General features: G+C 37.3%; 3 protein-coding genes across 4 annotated transcripts; 2 read left to right on the top strand and 1 right to left on the bottom strand.

Moving 5' to 3' along the window:
* Positions 1-3,476: 3,476 nt before the first annotated feature.
* Positions 3,477-10,155, top strand: LOC125576572 (E4 SUMO-protein ligase PIAL2-like). 2 transcript variants are annotated; one of them, XM_048736959.1, is made up of 18 exons: positions 3,477-3,794; positions 3,879-3,951; positions 4,033-4,098; positions 4,188-4,253; positions 4,329-4,411; positions 4,527-4,578; positions 4,659-4,730; positions 4,865-4,932; positions 5,021-5,069; positions 5,161-5,347; positions 5,456-5,507; positions 5,591-5,642; positions 5,720-5,836; positions 5,927-6,526; positions 6,607-7,384; positions 7,949-8,429; positions 8,513-8,563; positions 9,820-10,155. In XM_048736959.1, exons 1-15 carry the CDS (start codon positions 3,613-3,615, stop codon positions 7,060-7,062), a joined length of 2,175 nt encoding a protein of 724 aa, XP_048592916.1. In that variant the 5' UTR covers positions 3,477-3,612; the 3' UTR covers positions 7,063-7,384; positions 7,949-8,429; positions 8,513-8,563; positions 9,820-10,155. The 2 variants fall into 2 exon arrangements, with proteins under 2 accessions (XP_048592916.1, XP_048592915.1); XM_048736958.1 differs by having other exon boundaries at positions 8,509-8,563.
* Positions 10,156-10,349: 194 nt separating this feature from the next.
* LOC106448150 (disease resistance protein RML1A-like) lies at positions 10,350-17,665 on the top strand. Its single transcript, XM_048736961.1, has 4 exons — positions 10,350-13,654; positions 14,528-15,635; positions 15,738-16,034; positions 16,110-17,665. Exons 1-4 carry the CDS (start codon positions 13,191-13,193, stop codon positions 17,217-17,219), a joined length of 2,979 nt encoding a protein of 992 aa, XP_048592918.1. The 5' UTR covers positions 10,350-13,190; the 3' UTR covers positions 17,220-17,665.
* Positions 17,666-17,890: 225 nt separating this feature from the next.
* On the bottom strand, positions 17,891-19,312 carry LOC125576573 (pre-rRNA-processing protein TSR2-like). Its single transcript, XM_048736960.1, has 5 exons — positions 19,022-19,312; positions 18,709-18,925; positions 18,504-18,595; positions 18,314-18,421; positions 17,891-18,092 (listed from the first exon to the last, which is right to left on the bottom strand). Exons 2-5 carry the CDS (start codon positions 18,902-18,904, stop codon positions 17,940-17,942), a joined length of 549 nt encoding a protein of 182 aa, XP_048592917.1. The 5' UTR covers positions 18,905-18,925; positions 19,022-19,312; the 3' UTR covers positions 17,891-17,939.
* Between the last annotated feature and the right edge of the window lie 544 nt (positions 19,313-19,856).

The following is a 19,856-nucleotide window of genomic DNA, read 5'->3' as shown; positions in this document are numbered from 1 at the left end:
TTTATCTCTGATTCCCACAAGTTGTGGGAAATATGAAAAACGTTTCTCGGTGTGAAACAAAATTCGTATTCACCATCTCAAGGACCGCTACTGGCTCTCTAAATATATTTTTCGGTTTTATGCTATATGCAGTATAATCTGCAAATTCTTTACATATGCTTAATTAGATATGTCCATATGCTTTATATATACATATATAGTTATAGAGAAAATAATAGGCTTAGGGATGATGGGTTGGTGAAGGTGCGAGCTTTCTTTGGTACAGTCATGGATGTAATATGTAATATTTGACTGACTCTCGAATTATTCGTACAAAGACTAAATGAAATAATATGTTTGCATATGGTGAATGAATGATGACACATCTCCACTTCTCTCTGCTTGGACTGAAGGGAGCTCCTTTTCTTTGTTTTCTAATATTTCTACATTTCATTATATATACAAGCACTGAACTTATGTGTGCGAGTGAAGATCAATTTCAACATTGATATGAGTTTCTTCAAAAAAAACGTCTACGTAGAAGTATCATTTCTCTTTTTCTGAATTGCTACTCCACTTGTTATTTTGATAATATACATATTTACTTCATCAAAACTATTAGATGAGTGTATTCAATTAAGGTGATGTTTACTAAAATAACAAATTACCGCATTTAAACATGAATTTTAAAATTTCTGTTAAAACTCAGTGTTATTAAATTTGTTATTTGATAAAAAAATCACTGTTATCGATTTTTTTTTGAATTTGTGTAGTCTTCTTCTAGTTAATTTAGAGTATTTAGTGTAATATCCTAGTTAAATTTAAAATCTCATAATTTTAAAATGAGATTTTAGACTGGTTTAACTAACTTTATAGTAACTTCCCTGTTATCATAAAATCTTTCTAATTTTATTACTTATAAATTTTTCTAGTTAGAAATTCAAATAAGACATACAAACAAAAGCTTGTTTACGTAAATTCTTTTTTCTCAACACAGGTGAGTGCAACTTTTTTTTGTCATGAGTGCAACTTAAATGTATATTTTCTAAAGTGCTCTTGATTTTTTTATTATTATCCCGAAATTATATGAGAGAAATGTCTACAGGTTGAAGTACACGATCTGGCCACCTAGTATTTTGTCATATCTGAAATGAGTGATTCGATTCTTGCCAGATGAAATTTCAAAGTTTAATAAATGGTCTTCCAACATAACGAAAAACAAAGATCTAAGTGATTAAGCACTAGATCAAAGTGTGCTTTGGTAATGTCCAACATTTAGGATTCGGTGCGCAATTTTTGTTCTATTTGTTTGCAACCAAAAACAAGCATAATGGTCCCCAACTTATCATAATATTGACAAGATCTTTAAACAATATCAACCCACTTCATAAAATAAAATTTAAAAAACATGGAGATAAATATAAAAAATGCTCCTAAGCTGTGGACGCAGTTTTGTAAAATGGTGACCAATAACATAGTAAAAGTTCATTAAGTCAATGGATTTTGTCAATTGCATGTTTATCTAGAAATGAATATGTCACTTCCTTTTTTTCTGTCACAAGAATATATCACTTCCACGATATTGTTGCCTAAAAAAATCCTCTCTTAGGATTTTTTTTTGTCACAAGAATATGTCACTTCTCTAGAATATGGGAGATACTGGAGTCCAAAAAAACCAATGAAACTAGCTTGAAAACAAAGGATATCCACTAAACTAGGTTAACAATTATATCTACCAAATGAGAGCAGTTTGTCTCTATATGCATCATAGTAGAGGAAAGTTCTCGGACGCATGAAATTACCCAATAGTAGTCTTTCCGTCTTAGAATGAAGAGCCGAGAGACTTTTATGACATGCTTGGATTCCAAAGTGTTATATTGCCGTTTGATTCATATGTTTCCACCCTAGTTCACTGACCATACCATGACTGATCCATGAAGCATCAATTTGGCAGGTCTGAAGTTTGGGGTTCCAAGAGGAGGGGAGGGGATCAAAGCAACGACATAGACTTGTGGGTGGGGGGGGGGGGGGGGGGTCATATTCCCCTTTGCCGCCATCGAGGTTCACTATTCTCCAGACCGTCGGAATATAAAAAACCATAGAAGGAGATATCGTTCATGCTGGAAAAGAAGCAGTCTCTCTACTGATGTTTTTCTATGTTATACCCAGAAGACCGCCATGAACTCCGACTGAAGAGATGATCAGAGTGATTTTAATAACACACATCAAAAGTCGTCTAGCGAAAGTAGATCTGACAAGCGGAAGACAAAAGTCGAGAAGATCGAAGTATGTTACAACGAAACAAAAGATCTGATCATTAGACCCGAAAGTGTTTTGGTCTCTCTTCCTCTCCGTGAAAAATTTTAGCGAGAGAACGGAGAGGGAGAAAACTAAATACGATCCACGTTGGTCGTCCTTTAGTCTTAATAATTTAATGAATAAATTTTATAGTATTTTAATTGTTAGCTTCTCCATGATTTTAGAAATAATTAGTCCTCTTAATAATTTTATAAATAACTTTTTATAATATTTATATAATTTAATATTAAAAGTTTTGGAAAATTATGATAATTACATGTCTAATCCACATAAATATTTGATATTATCTTATTTATTATTATTTAAAAGTGAATTTTTGTATACTATTAATATATATATATATATATATATATACTATTATTTACGAAATGATTTGTTGCATTCGAGCTATCATTAAAAGTTAGAGTGATTAACATCATTGATGTTGCTTGATGGGAATGTTGGGCTTAACTGCCAGTGCGGGCGGAGGAGTGGAAGCGATGGATGGTTTGAGGATGGCTGATCTGCGTAGTTCTAAAGTCGTTTCTATTTTTCTTTTTAAAAAATCAAAAATTGTGAGAGTCAAACTTAAATTAAGAACTTCAATAGTAAAAGTCTTCAAAGTCATAAGGATCCTTAGTTTTAAACCACATAAATTTTCTGGTTTATGAATTGTTAATATATATATATATATATATATATTTTAAATACAGTATAATCTCTTTAAATTAATAATCTATAAATTAATATACACTAAAAATCTCTATAAAATAATATAATTTTATAGTCTTAATTGAATTTTTGGATAAATTAGTATATCGATAAATTAATATCACTATAAATTAATAAAAAAATATAGTTTTGGTGTAGTCTCAACATTATTAATTTATAGAGGTTTCACTGTGGATAAATGTTTTAATGGCATAGTAAAAAAGACAAGTATATGTCGGGTATCAGTTTGATTCGGGTATTTTAGATTTCGGATAGTTCGGATAGGGAATAGATGATTCATTTACTACTTGACATATTTTCGGTTCGGTTCGGATAGTTTATGGGTGTGGTCCGGATAGTAAAACTAAAAACGAAAATATCCGGAAAAAAATCGGTAGAAAAGGCCGAAGTGTAGCAAATTGGGCTTCAATCACAAAGGCCCAGTAAAAGCCCAATAGTTGAATACTCTCGTGTCACCACAACAGGTGTTCGACTGAACAGACGTTAGCTTTGTCCCCTTTCTCTTCATCGAGTGAGAATCGAATCAATAAGGAGGAACCGTTTGATTTCATTGTTCAAAATCCAAGAAAAGGATACATTTGCGTCGACGACTGACTCCAATCGATGTCATCTGCGTCTACGGCGGTGCGTCCGGTGGCTGGAACTGGGTTACCGGAGAAGGCGGCAGCAGCTCTGGTCAATTCATTTCGTTTGGCCTCCGTGACGCAACGGTTAGCTTTCCACATTCAGACCGGCGCCAAAAGCGACGTCAAAGAGTTCCAAAGCTGCTGCATCTCTCTCGCCAAGTAACATAATTTGCTTTAACACTCAATTTCAATTGCAATTTCAGTTTCTGTCTTTGGGGTTTTAATTGATTGGATTGGAAGCAGAGGAATTGATTTTGCGATAGCTAATAATGAAATCCCGAAGAAGGTTGAAGATCTTCCCTCCTTGCTTAAACAGGTGACTTAACTGACAAATATCGAGACGTTTTGAATGGATTGAGGCCATTGTTACTGTAACTTATATATGGGTTTGTGTTAGGTGTGCCGACATAGAGATGATGTCTACACTAAGACTGCTGTTTTGGTGCTCATGATCTCTATTAAGGTAACGTCAGAATAATGAAAGAATGCCACTTTTTGTTTAGAAGAATGATTTTAGTCAAAAGTGTAAGGACTTTTGTGTTAATGGCACAGCATGCTTGTAAACTGGGATGGTTTTCAGATAGCGAGGCTCAAGAACTCATCGCCCTTGCTGATCAGGTCTGTCTTCTTTTGAGATATGAGGAGGATTACAGATTATTTGAGGGAGCTACTAATGTTTTCCTTCTTGTTCAGATGAAAAATGGTTTCGGGAATCCTGAAAACACTATCCCTGTTATTCAAAGTCCTGGTGGTACATTATCGCAGATCATGGAGAGGTAGCTTTTTGCTTTCATTTTCTTTGTTGGTTTACATACCCATGTCACAAGCTTCTTCAACAGAATGGTGTACTCACTTGAAACAAATCTATGCTTGGTTTCTTTCTGATTTTAGGTTTTATCCACTTGTGAAGCTTGGGCATGTTCTTGTTTCTCTTGAAGTGAAGGTGATGTTCTGTCTTCTGGTTTGAACATGTTATCCTCTAACTGTGCTCCTTTTCATTTTTGTTTTCTTTTTACATGACAGTCTGGCTATACAATGCTTGCACATGATTTCCATATCTCGAAGAATATGCCGCATTCTCCTCAAGAGAAAATTGTACGTATGGCTTGTGTGTTGTCTATGATATCATTTTTCATTGTGAATCTTTGTTTCTTCTTGTTGATGCACTAGCTTTCTGTCTTATGGTTAGCTTATTATCCCACTAACTCCACGTTCATGTTTGCTCTCAGCGGCTATTTGTTGTCCAGACAGAAAACATAGACACGTCCGCCTGTATTATCAATCCTCCAGAAGTCAGGTATGAGTAAAGAATTTGCTCTTTTTCATCGCTGACACGAAATATGATCCAATTTTTAACCTTCCTGACCTTTGTATCAAAACTGCAGCTTCATTTTAAATGGAAAGGTGGTCGAGAAGAGAGTTAATATCTCAATGGTTTGTGAAATTTTGATGTAATTTTGTATATTTGAACTAGTTATGTGCATGTGTTTATGTTTATTGTCAAGTCTTTATTTTAATATTTCAGGATTCGGGGCCTCAACTCCCAACAAATGTTACTGCCATCCTCAAATACGGAACAAACCTCTTACAAGTTATGGGCAATTCCAATGGTCATTACATCATTGTAATTGCTTTTACGGGTTTAGCACAGCTACCTGAAAAACCAGTTCTTAAAGAGTATGTGCAGTCTGGAGTGGTCGAGGCAAGTCCAGGTAATTCAAGATCACAAGGAATGAGGAAATTTTGCGTTTTATGCCCTGTGAATATTTCATTGACTTAGAATTAATGGCTCTGTACTTTCTTTTTGGTTCTGTCATTAGATTCTGACATCATTGAGGGGCCATCTCGAGTATCTCTCAGATGTCCTATAAGGTATCACTTCTGCATATTTTTGTGGACTATTGTGTAATGTTATGATTGTCTTTGGTCAGTAATTTTAGTCTATATTATAACAGTCGCAGCCGGATCAAGCTTCCAGTCAAGGGCCAGTTGTGTAAACATCTTCAGGTGATACAGGGTTTTGAATTTATCTTCGTTTTCTCGTAAGACTTGTTATTTGTAGAAATAACTTTTTTCTGCTCCAGTGTTTTGATTTCTGGAATTATGTCAACATTAATATGAGAAACCCATCCTGGCGCTGCCCTCACTGCAATCAACCTGTTTCCTACCCAGAGATCCGTTTAGATCAAAACATGGTCGAGGCAAGTAACTCTCTACGCCGTAAGTTGCATACTACTATAATTTTGCATTGCATCTTAATATAGATAACTGGTCTCATTTCATATTCTCAGATATTAAAGGATGCGGGGCGCAATGCTGCTGATGTAGTCATCCATGCCGGTGGTACATGGAAGGTTGCAATGGAAAATAATGGAAACGAGGAACCTGTCCGTGATGCAATAATCCATGATCTTGAAGATCCAAATAGCTTGTTAAATGCTGGTCCTGTTGTCTTGGATCTTACTGGGGATGATGAGGACGATGCTGATATTGAACTATTTGGTAGCACCAGCAAGGCTGTGGACCAGAAGCCCCACTTGTCAGATGCTCAGGGTCAATCTAATAATAACAACGCAAACAAAGATGCTTCAGTCGACGATTACTGTTCTATGTTTAACTTCTCGGATGTGATATCACTTGACGAGGTGATGCTAGATCACTTGAATACTGGAACTGGTCAGGATTACTCAAACTTATCTCAAGTACCCATGCCTCGAGATCCAGCACATGTACCTGCGCCATTCTCACAGGCACCATCTCCAAGAGAGAGACCAGCAGCTACTTCCACCGTCTTCCCATCTTCTCGGGTTCATGCTTCACCTGTTACTCCCGCTGGAACATATCTTAGTAGAACCTCCAGTCAGATGTCATCATTGACAACTTCATCACAGGTTAGTGAATCCGTATGAGAATTATACTTTCTTCGTCTTTGAGTGAGTATTGAGATTTTGAGGGTATCTGTTCCTTGCAGAGCCGGGTGCACCCAGTCCAAGTTACAAGCCAGTCTCTTGGGAATGGATCATCTTTGGCTCAGTCTCCGCGTATCCCTAGAGTACTTGCTCCCCAGCCTAACAGTTATTTCGCACGAAGTCTAAACAGTAACCATTTAACCACTCAGACGCAGCGGCCGAGTAGTCCCCCTGTTCTATCAGTTTCCCGAACCAGTGACCTAATGGATGTGGACTCGGCTACTCCTGATACAAGCAACTGGCGCCCAAGGATGCGAGGCAGTATTACCCCCGGTTCATATTCCCCTGCTCTTGACCACATGATCATCCGACCTACCCAGCAGTCTCAGACTAGGCTTCAAGTTTCACAACCGGGACAGACGCCACCGGTTCAGACATCTCAGGCTCTGCCACCGTTTTCAACCGCCCCTCCGACTTTCACGAGGCCTTCTGGACCGACAGCACCATGGGGAATTTGAGAGACCAGAACAAGGGAAGCTTGATGCTTAGACCATCCGCAACGGCGGTCCAAGAGGGGTCCGTAGCCCAAATCCTTAGCCCAAAAGGAATATAATATTGATAATTGGGTTAAGATTTTGACGGATCAATCCGTAAATAAGGGCTTGAAGGACCAAGTCCTTGTGTCACGTGGCGTCTGATGGTTGGCTCGGTGAGCTATTGGGTTCGGGGTTGTGGAAAAAAAATTCATTCACGACCGAAGGCGAAAAAAAAAAAGCAGAGCTCCAGACGAAAAGGCGATTTGTCTCCGTCGTCGACCGTATTCTTCCGTGATCTTCAAAGGTAAATAGCCTTCTTCTGTGGTAGATTTAAGGATAGGTTATCGATTCCTTGTTGTTCGTTTTCCGTTTTTTATCGATTTGGGGATTTCTTCGATTTAGGGTTTCAAACAGTTTTTGGTTTTCAATTCGTTTTCAAATCGTTTTCAAACAGTTTTTGATTTAGTTTGCTCGAAAACTCATTACTCGAAGTTTGTTCTTACGGTTTCAATCGATGTAGTTACGGTTTCAATTTGTTTTCGGATTCAAACGATCTTCTAGTTTGTTCTAACGGTTTCAAGATACGAATTGTTTTCAGCGAAGCTCCGACATCGATTTGTATGTGTTTGCCTTATACAAAACGTATGTGTATGGTATGCTGTTGCTTATCTTGTTTTCAGTTTAGCTCGAAAACTCAGTACTCGATCCCTCTGTTAGCTTTATGTGTAGCTAGTAAACTGTTTAGTTTCAGGTTCAATTTACGTTAATGTGTACTTAAACTCAAATGTTTATAGTATGTTTTGTTGCGTTCTGTTCTTAATGTGAAGTTTTCTTCTTCGCTAACAATGTTTCTTTTCTTTTTTTGCAGGCCAACAAACTATGGGACAAGACTATAGCTACACTCAGCCTTCTTCATCTGACGAGTTTGACATGACCTGTTTACTTCAAGCAGAAGCTGATCTCTACGCGGATGAAGGTGAGAGTAGCTACACACCGGAACCTGAAGCTGATGAAGGAATCCCCAGGACATGTTATTGCGGTAATGAGCCTGTTGTTGCAACGTCTTACACTCCTAAAAATCCAGGAAGGAGGTACTTCTCCTGCGACAATGTTGACGATGGAGACTGCCACATCTGGAAATGGTGGGATGTGGCGATTCAAGAAGAGCTTGGTGAAATGCAAAGACAAGTTAGGATGCTCAAAGATCAATTCTTTGAGAGTGACCAGAAGGTGGCTAAGCTTGAGAAGATCGTCGGTGCATTAACGAAGAAGAAATCAATGGTTAAATATGGGTTTGCAAAGGGAGTTTGTCTACTGGTCTTGGTAATCTTGGTCATCGTAATGGGCTGGTAAGTTTCATTTCAATTTTGAATATTATATTTGAGACAAAATAAAAATTTTTAACTGTTTTATCTTATGTCTTTCAAGGAAGAGCTTCGGAGGATTTAAACAACAATGTCGGAACTCGAGATGGGCTTCACAGGTACAATACTTCCACTCTCTTTTGTTTCAGTAATAAAAATTAACTATACTGGTCATGCTTTAATGGTTATTAATGCTAGTATTGCTTCCTAACTTTAGATTTGATAGAATCGTACTTGTTAGCTTTTAGTGTAGCAAGTAGAGAAGTTATTAGTCTGATTTGAGTGGTGGTTAATGCTTGTTTGCTTTCTATCTGCCTAACTACTCCGAACCTAAATGCTAGTTTACTTTCTATCGCTTACTTAAGTGTCTGTGTTACTAATAGAGTAACACAGACCATCATCTAAACATGAATAACAGAACTGGGTTTGTTAATCTAATGTATAGTCAATCTTCAGTTGACCTTGAGTCACCCGAACCTGCTTGGTTCGGTAGCCAGGGTCCTGATGAGTATGGTTTCCACCCTGTCCAGCCTAGTCTCGAGTCTCCTGTCCAGCCTACAGTCGAGTCTCCTGTCCAGCCTACAGTCGAGTCTGCTGGCAAAGAGCGGAGGCCATGGTCTCTGCTTGAGGATAAAATCCTCATTGGGGCGTGGCTTAACACCAGCAAAGACCCTGTAGTCAGCTGTGACCAGAAAGCGGAACGTTTCTGGAAGAGAATCGTTGACTACTACAACGCAAGCCCTCAACTGGTTGGGTCAGTACCTAGAGAGATTCGTCCAGCCAAGCAGAGGTGGGCTAGGATTAACGAGCAAGTCTGTAAGTTCGTAGGATGCTATGATGCGGCATTGAGGGGGCAGAGAAGTGGTCAGAATGATGATGATGTGATGAAAGCTGCACTAGACTCATTCTTCAACATTTACCAGCGCAAGTTCGGCCTCGAACATGCGTGGAGGGAGCTGAGGCATGACCAGAAATGGTGCACGGCGTATATGGTTAAAGACGGTGGAAAGGAGAAGCGCAAACAAGTGGTTGACCTTGATACAGAAGATGAAGTACCCGAACATGAAGCAAGACCAGTTGGTGTGAAAGCTGCTAAAGCTGCTGGTAAGAGAAAGAAGAGTGGCAAACAAGAAGAGATGTCACAGTTAGAGGCCATCATGGAAATGAAAGGAAAACTCTCCAAACAAAAAATTATTGAACGTTTACTTGCCAAAAAAGATCCACTATCTGAGGTGGAAGAATCTCTAAAATTGAAACTGATGTCTGAGATGTTATGAGGCTATTAAGGTGCATTGTGTAGTTAGTTGTTCGAAGTATTTGTTACATGGCGCATTAATTTTATTCTTTACTAACTCTTGTCTTTGACTTGTTTCAGGTTCAGCAGTAGGACATGTGACCAGAGTCACGGGTGGTGCAGTAGGACATGTGACCGGAGTCACGGGTGTATTTGAAGTTTTTTGTTGTTTTCCTCATGTGACCAGAGTCACGGGTGGTGCATTGAGGGTGTATAAGTATCAGTAATTTCTTGCGGAATTAGATATCTCTCTTGCTGTGTTTCCTCTCTATCAAACTTGTCTCCTTTTGTTGTAATCCAAGGCTGTATTATTTTAACTACAATCCCGAAGTGTAATCGACGAAGTTTGCTTCTCTTTATGTAACTTCTCTTTAGGTAACTGCTTTTGATTGTTATAAGAGTTTGCTTCTCATCCAATTTGCACTTAGTTGATAGTCAAAAAATTCTTATATGACTGCTTTATGTAACTTCTCTTTAGGTAATTCTTATATATACATTTAAGAAACTCATAAAATTCCTATTTTAACATAGTTGATAGTCTTGATGGTATAAAAATCATATTCGTACATAGTTGGTTGCAGGATACCTTTAACATGTCGTCATCTTCATCCGACGAAGTTTTTGAAGAAAGATTTGACGAAGTTTTCGAAGAAATCTTCGAAGATACATTCACCAACATAGTCGAGGCCCAAACCAGTCACCAAAGGAGCCGGGCTTATATTGAACGAAACCGTGAAGGAGGACAAGACCGCTTATGGAATGACTACTTCAGCGAAGATGCGACTTTCTCGTCACAAATATTTAGACGCCGCTTCCGCATGAATAAGGACTTATTCTTGCGTATTGTCTATGGGCTATCAGAGAACTTTCCATTCTTTCAGCAAAGAAGAGATGCAACCGGGAGGTTAGGTCTTTCTGCACTACAAAAATGTACGGCAGCAATTCGTATGCTTGCTTATGGTTCTGCGGCTGACACGGTTGACGAATATCTCCGACTTGGTGAGACTACTGCACTTTCCTGTTTACATAATTTCACTGACGGAATAATACAGTTATTCGGAGGTGAGTATCTACGACGACCCACACCGGAGGATCTTCAACGACTGCTCGATATTGGAGAAGAACGAGGGTTTCCTGGGATGGTCGGGAGCATTGATTGTATGCACTGGGAGTGGAAAAATTGTCCGACCGCTTGGAAAGGACAATACGCACGAGGATCAGGAAAACCCACAATTGTCTTAGAGGCTGTTGCTTCCCAAGATCTTTGGATATGGCATGCTTTTTTTGGTCCTCCAGGCACCTTAAATGATATCAATGTCCTCGATCGGTCTCCTGTGTTTGATGACATTTTAGAAGGTCGAGCTCCAAGGGTAAGATACATGGTCAACGGACACAGGTATAAGTTGGCATACTATCTAACAGACGGTATATATCCAAATTGGTCAACATTTATCCAATCTATCAAACTCCCTCAATCTCCAAAACAAGAGTTATTTGCTAAAGCTCAAGAAGCAGCCCGAAAAGATGTGGAGCGGGCTTTTGGAGTATTGCAAGCTCGATTTGCGATTGTCAAAAACCCGGTTCGTACATTGAACAAAGAAAAGATAGGGAATATTATGAGAGCATGTATCATACTACACAATATGATAGTTGAAAATGAACGAGACGGATACATCCGGTACGATATTTCTGAATTTGAAGAAGGAGACGTCACCAGAACTTCACAGGTGGAAACCAACAGGCCTACAAATCTGAATAATATGTTTCCCAATCGGAATGATCTTCGGGATGAACATATTCATGAACGGTTGAAGAATGATTTAATCGAAAATATTTGGAATAAATTTGGTGATGAAGATTAATAATTAGTGTATCTTGATTTCTTATAAATTTGATCATGTTTTTATTTAGAAAATTTTCTATCTTTATGTAAAATTATTGTTTTTTCTTTAATTGTTGTATTTTTATGTTTAATTATTCTTTTTAATGTTTATCTCTTATATTTTATGTTAAGTTATTCTATTTAATCATCCAATATATCATAATTATATTTCACTACACAAAAAAAAAAAAATCATTTTTTAATTCGTAAGGATTCCATTTTAGGGATCACCATTGTACACATATTTTTCACAAGAGTCCTTAACTATTCAAAAAAAAAAAAAAAAAAAAAAAAAATATTAATCTAATCCTAAGGACTCCACAATGGGTCTCACCATTGTGGATGCTCTTAGGACAAACAACTCTATCAATAATGAACTTTTGTAACTTATCATTTTGCGCATGGCATGAACTCGAATTCCGGTATATAGTTTTCTGCTGACTTGTATAAATTAAAGATTGTTGGCCGTACTATTGTATTTACATAACGGTCCCATAAATGGCGTATCTTTTAGGAGCAGTTTCGTTGATATTCAAATAGCTTCCTAAATAAAAACTAATCCTTGAGTGAAGATTAATAGTATAAGGCTTAGATTTGAAGGTACATGCCAAATCGAATGTAGTTAGTTCAACTCATCTTACCAAGCGCAGACAAATAAATCATTAGATGTAAACAAAACAATCATAACTGTTACATTTTTTTTTGTTTCTAAACACTTGTGTCTTGGGGGATGTGGGTGTGGTTAGAACTATACGCAGCGCTTTAATTAATTACACCAGTATCAAATTGACATAATTAATCTGAGGTTATAAGAGAAACTGGAGAGGAGCTGAAGTTGCTTGAGGAGAGGATTAAGAGTTTCCATGAGTTTCTCACAAGGATGGTTATGAATGCCTTCGTAAGTAGTCACGACAACGTTTGAGTCTTCTGCTAATCTCTGCAGTTGTTTCTCACAAGGATGGTTTAGTCATGAGTAATACTAACCATGGTATGGTTCTTACCAATGCTTAAGCAAAAAAAAAAATGAATCAGTTCTTGAAACAGACTCAAGGATTTAAACTTGAGTTAAATGGGTATTAATCAAATTCAACATGGATTACAGTGATGACTAGTTCATGGCCGGCCAGCTTTCTTTTTCTGCATCTCTTGCTCATGACTTCTTTCAAACATCACCAACTGTATATCTACTTTTCTTTGACAGTTAGGATAGTTATTTTTTTCATTACAAAAATTGATGCAACTTTCAATTAAGAAAACATGAAAACAGGCATTCTGATTAATTATTTGTTTTACTAAGCAAAGAGAGAGAATAAAACCAAGTCAGTTAGTTGATTCTAAAAAGGCCGCTGTCAATGAGGGCTTTAATGGCATTTTCTATTCAGTGCTTATCAATTATCATCATATCAAATTATAATTCACATCTCTTTGGAGTTTACCCTCTACATGTATTTATTCTTTATGCTTTTGCATTAGTTAAATAACACTTTCTCCTCTATAGATTGCTTTCTTTTCTAATAGCACTGCGGCTCTCTGATCATACATTCTTCAACTTATCATTACCCTCTCACTCATGGCTTCTTCTTCTCACCGGATAAGGAAATATCATGTGTTTCCAAGCTTCCATGGTCCGGATGTCCGTAGAAAGTTTCTTAGTCATTTACATTACCACTTTGCAAGCAAGGGAATCACGGTGTTTAAAGACCAGGAGATCGTAAGAGGCCAGACGATTGGACCAGAACTCGAACAAGCAATAAGAGAATCTAGGATCTCGATGGTGGTGCTATCAAAGAATTACGCTTCTTCCAGCTGGTGTTTAGATGAATTGGTGGAAATCTTGGAATGCAAGGAAGCTTGTGGGCAGATGGTGATGACTATTTTTTACGACGTTGATCCATCTGATGTACGACAACAGAGCGGTGATTTCGGAAGGGCTTTCGACAGAACTTGCAAAAGACAAACAGAGGAAGTGAAGCAGATATGGAGCAAAGCTTTAACTGATGTCGCAGAAATAGCCGGAGTACATTCTCTAAGTTGGTATGTAATTTTTTTCTTCTTTTTGAGTTTATTAGTTTGAAATGTTTTTAGCTTTTTTAGGGCTCGACTGGTTGAAACGCACCGGTTGCTGGTGTTGAGCTTGCGGATGTAGGTGGTTGCGGTTTCTAGCGTTATTAATTGATTTGTGCGATTAGAAACTAGTGTGTTTACGGGTTATTTACGATTGGTTGATTATGAGATGTTGCAACAGTTTAATATTAAGTTACCAATATTAACACATTATAAAATTATAAAAAATATCAAAACATACTATTAAGATAAATATAATAATTATCAATATAATATATTTAATAGCAATATTACATTTATTTATTTATTTTAGTCTAGATGAAAATTATAATTTCAATAAAATTTGTTGTGGAGATTTATATTAGAAATTTTAAGAAAATATTTTGTTTCATTTATATATGTATATATCTTTATATATTTATATTGATGTTTAAAATTTATAGTTAATATTCTTGATTTAAAGTTTTTCAATATAAATTATGACACTGTTAGTGAATGTAATATTGCTATTAAAAAAATTAGAAAACAGTTTCATATTTATTTATCCAATTGCAACTTCCCGCAACCGCAAAAAATAATGGGAACCAGCTTTTGATTTTAAAAAGTCCGAAAGAGTTTGAAGTGATTTATATCGTTTTTTGTGATTGTTGTAAAACGCCAATGCTATCAACCGCAAAAGTTGTGTAGCGGAGAAACCAGTTAAACCCTTGATAAATGCTTCAAAGTTCTCAAATTTTAAACCCACTAACATTATTTTGTTTGCTTATTGGAGAAACTAAATTCATCAATTAGGCATGGGAAGAAAATTTAAATCGCACCAACATGATTTTGTGTTTTTTTCAGGGATGATGAGGCTAAGATGATGCAGAAGATTGTTGCAGATGTTTCCAAGAATCTGAATGTCACACTGTCCAGGGATTGTGACAAGGTTGTGGGACTTAGATCTCACTTAAGAAAAGTGCACTCTTTGTTATGCCTAGAATGCGATGAAGTGAAGATGATTGGAATCTGGGGTCCTGCGGGAATTGGTAAGACAACCATTGCTAGAGCTTTATATAACCAACTCTCTAGCAGTTTTCCACTTAGGTGTTTTATGGGGAACCTCAAGGGAAGCTACCATAAGAGCATAATGGGTGTTGATGACTATGATTCCAAGTTGTGTTTACAAAGCCAACTTCTGTCCAAGATTTTTAACCAAACCGACATGAAGGTACATGATTTATGTGCAATAAAGGAATGGCTACATGATCAGAGAGTTCTTATCATTCTTGATGATGTAGAGGAGCTAGAGCAACTAGATACCTTAGCGAAAGAAACTTCTTGGTTTGGTCCTGGAAGTCGGATCATCTTTACCATGAAAGATAAAAATATTTTGAAGGCACATGGGATCAAAGAAATTTATCATGTGGATCTTCCATCCAAAGAAGAAGCTCTTGAGATCTTATGCTTATCTGCTTTCAAACAAAGATCTCCACGGGAAGGTTTTAAAGAGCTTTCACATAGAATAGCTGAGTTTTGTGGTTATCTTCCGCTGGGTCTTTGTGTTGTGGGTTCATCTTTACGTGGAGCAAGCAAGAACGAATGGGGGCATCAATTATATAGGCTAGAAACCAGTATTGATAGAAAAATTGGGAATGTACTAAGAGTTGGATATGAAACACTGTTACAGAAAGATCAAGATCTTTTTCTTCACATTGCATGCTTCTTCTACAATGAGAATGTTGATCACATGACAACCCTACTTTCAAAAAGTAACTTGGACGTCAGAAATGGATTGAAGACCCTGGCTGATAAATCTCTTGTGAAGGTATCTACTGATGGGCGGATAGTGATGCACTGTTTACTGCAGAAATTGGGTAGACAGATAGTTCTTGAACAGTCTATAGAACCTGGGAGACGTCAGTTTTTAGTAGACCCTCAAGAGATTTGTGATGTACTAGCAAATGAAACTGTAAGTTCTTACATTTATATATATACTCTCTTGCGATATTGTCAATACATCTTTCATATTGTGACCACAATTTCAACTATTTGTTTTGGAAAAATGTGGTAGGGTACTGGATCTGTCTTAGGTATATCATTTGATATGTCCAAGATCAGTGAGTTCTCTATAAGTAGGCGAGCCTTTGCAAGAATGCGTAATCTCCAATTCTTGAGATTTTACATAAATAAGCCAGGCATGCATAAAAAAGTTAGCTTGTTAGACGACATGGAATATCTACCTAGTCTAAAGTTACTAGACTGGAATTCATATCCAAGAAAACGTCTTCCTCCAAAATTCCGACCAGAGTGTCTCATCGAGCTCCGTATGCAATTCAGCAAGCTCGAGAAGCTATGGGGAGGAGTCCAGGTTGGTCCTTTACTTATCTATATATATATGTTTCTGATATGTATAATAATAACCTTCATTTAATTTGTTGTGTAGCTGCTTGTAAATCTCAAGAAGATAGATTTGAGCTATTCCTTCAAGTTGAAAGAGATACCAAATCTTTCGGAAACTTCAAATCTCGAAATACTGAGACTTGTATTCTGTAAAAGTTTGGTGGAGCTTCCCTCCTCTATTTCGAATCTACACAAACTTAAAAAGTTGATAATGAAGGGGTGCAAAAAGCTACAAGTCATTCCTACCAACATCAACTTAGCATCTCTTGATGAAGTAGACATGAGTAACTGCTCAAGCTTGACAAGTTTTCCAGACATTTCTAGGAACATCAAGCATCTCAATCTACGAAACACGAAGATTAGAGAAGTTCCTCCGACAATTGGCAGGCATTGGTCTAGTCTTACATGGCTTCATATTGGCAGCAGAAACCTCATGACATTAAGTTATGTCCCTGAAAGTTTAAGGAAGCTAGACCTAAGAAACAGTCATTTTATCACGATTCCAGATTGCGTCATTGGTCTTCCTTTTGTACAAAGTCTTATCATCCAAAACTGTAGAAAGCTCGTGTCACTACACGGTCTCCCCCCTTCGCTTTGGTGTCTGGATGCAACTGATTGCAGATCGCTCACGAGTGTACTTCACTCTTTCGGTGATCCGTGTGCAAGTTTTAACTACCGCAACTGTGTGATGTTGGAGGAAGAAGCACGGAGAAGAATCATACAACAATGGGATTATAATTATTTATGCTTACCGGGTAAAGAAGTCCCTATAAACTTCACTCACAAAGCGACTGGAAACTCCATAGCCGTCCCTATGAGCTCAGCATCGTCAAGATTCAAGGCTTGCCTTCTGCTTTCTCCAGTTAAGGGATATCCGCTTTTTGATATAACTTGTCGTCTAAGAAGCAAAGAAGGTATACTCCTAAACGAAGTGGAGTACTGGATTTCAGGGCTGTCTCCAAAGTTTCTGACGGAACATCTCCTAATATTTTGTGGGGACTTGTTTCAAACTGACAAATGCCATGAATTGGATATCACTACGAGTGAGATTCTGTTTGAATTCAGCTGTAGGGACAACGATGACAAGATTATTGAGTGCGGTGTACAGATCTTGAGGGAGGAAGGCGAGAGTAGTAGCAGCGCAATGGATTAGGTGCAGCTACTTTGTATCGACATTTTGTTGCGTCTCTGCCGTTTTAGTTAGCTAGATTAGGTGTTGGTATTATACTGTTGTGTGTTGGTGAATAATTGACAGACTTGTATTGCTAGTTCACTGTATTGCTGTTTGGTTAAAAGCTTTGGTTTAACTAAATTGAGTATGGAGACATGCGCTTCAAAGAGTTTAGTTATTTCACAATGGATTAGTATTCATTCAAAGGTTGGAATACAAAGCCTAATCCAGAAACTGAATGAAAAAAGCAAAATCTCTTCAAAATCTAATTCTAAAGAAAAAAACTAGTTGGGTGATGTGTTTAGCAGATAAGTATGTTGATATGAATGATGTTATATGAGTGTTGATTGTTTAGCATGGTGGGTGATGTATGTTATAAGACTAGAATTTTTCATGCAAATTGGTTAGTCGTGTTAGAAGTGATGTGGGGAAACAAGACCATTCTCACTGAGTGACTTTATGTTATTCACTTCTTCTTTTCTCTTTTTAGTGCATGCAGATGTTTCTTGTATGTAAAGTTAAGGTACAAGAGGGTCATAGTGATTGGGACAGGCGTTACATTAGGGCATCCGCATTGCTAGATATGCAATGGCATATCTTAGTATTACTTTAATAATATAATTAGATTAAGAGATTTTGGTAAGATACATGAGTAAAAGTAAAGAATATTGGTAGAAGCTTTGGTAGGTTCTTAGCAAAATATTAAATTTTGTTTTTTATGATAATTGTTTGGTAGGATTTTATAATAAAACATATAACATTAAACATAAGAACATTGCTCATCTCTGTATCCTCATCATCATCTTCATCATCGCTCTCCTCATCATCCTCATCCTCATCGTTACCGTTTGAAACCTGCAATACCCAAGAAAGCCTCATTTCTTAATCTCGGATAATGATCATAACCAAACTACCAAAATATAACAATATGTAGTACTCTCACAATCATCAAAAGTCTATAACTAATGAAATCACACAGACATCAGGACATTAATGGAATATAAAATGAATCTCATGCGTGTCTTCACTACAGCCAATATCTAGGAGAGAATGTCTGAGAAAATACAGTTACAAACCTTGACAACTTTTGCACTAGTCTGAGAACTAGTCACCCTCAGTTTCTCAACCCTTTGGTAGTTACCTTCGAGACATTCATAATACAAATCTAGCAACGTCTCTGTCACCTATCAGTAGCAACACAGAAGACAAAAAACACCATCAGTAACAAGAAACTAACATCAAGATCCAAAAAAAAACAATCTATACCTCCTCAAGGCTTCCATCATCAGCCAAAGTGTTAAGCTCATTAAGACCATTCTCTAGAATATCAGTTAACCCATCAAAGCCCATCGTTGGATCTACAAGAAAGAAGGAACTCACAAGAGTGAAGTAATCAGAAAGCTATCATCTTTAACAGCAAAACTCATATAAAAATCGAAACTTTTTATGGAAAAAGCTATAAAGATGAAACCTTTTAAACGGATGAAGTAATCGAGAACATTGGATACGGTGAGTTCAGCTTTCAGATGAGAATCTCGGCCGCCCCAGCCGTTATCGACGGCGGCTCTCATGGCTGTCCACCGCGAAAGTATCAAACCAATTCCTTCGTTCAGAACGGCCTTCTCATCCACCGTCAACACCACTGGTCCACTGGGTCTCGAATCCATTTCTCCGAGATCAGTAATGAGCTAGCAAATTCCAAATTCAGACAACAGATTCAACGAGACAAAGGAAAGGTGGAAGCTTTGAGAGATATGTAATAGAGAGAGAATAAAAAGAAACACCTGTTAAACGCCGGGGAGACGGTGAGCAAAGCAGGTTGGGATCGGCGACGTTACGGCGGAGTAAATGAAGTGATTGTTTCTAATGAAGCTGAATCGGAATTGAGGAGAGGCTTAGAGGAGACGATGTCGGCAACAACAACACCGAATCATCGTCGACGCTTCCGATTTGGTGCCTTCGGCGTCGAGAGAGATCGAGAAAAGAAAGAAATGAGACGAACGAGAGAGAGAGAGAAAGAGAGAGACACACCCGTTTCCGTGTTTGCAAACCGTCCACTTGCGACACGTGCCCCTGAAGGACGAGCCAAATAACTTCTTAACTTAGAAGTTTTTCCAAACATATCCAGCCTTTTTTATTTAAATTTCGACCCAAATTTACTAAGAAGTGGGCTTAAGAAGTCCCAATGCTGATGCCCTTATGACTAGAAGTGATGCCGGTGTTTGTGTATATATAATTGTTTTCTCTTGATAATTTTTCTCTATATTTAATGGTACTTTTCTACAGAAATTTCTGTGTGAAAGTATATATCGATTTCAGTGTGAAACTATATATCGATTTGCAGACTTCCATCCGGTATGAATTCAAATAGATCTATAAAATCTGATAACAATATATACTATCAAACCTAAAGAAGATGGTATTGAATAGTTATAAACCGAATATCAAGGTTTTTGGAAATAATTCGGTCTGTTTTTTTCGAATAATCAATTATTCGATTCGATTTGATCAGTAACTACTCGGATATTATCCGGATATCCAAAAAAAAAAATATTTTAACCAGATATCCGATTCCATCCATATAAACAAATAAAAATTAAAAACTAAATTAAAAAAATA

The sequence above is a fragment of the Brassica napus genome, chromosome A7 (assembly GCF_020379485.1).
Source record: "Brassica napus cultivar Da-Ae chromosome A7, Da-Ae, whole genome shotgun sequence".
NCBI lineage: Eukaryota > Viridiplantae > Streptophyta > Magnoliopsida > Brassicales > Brassicaceae > Brassica > Brassica napus.
This window is presented reverse-complemented; position numbering and strand designations above follow the sequence as displayed.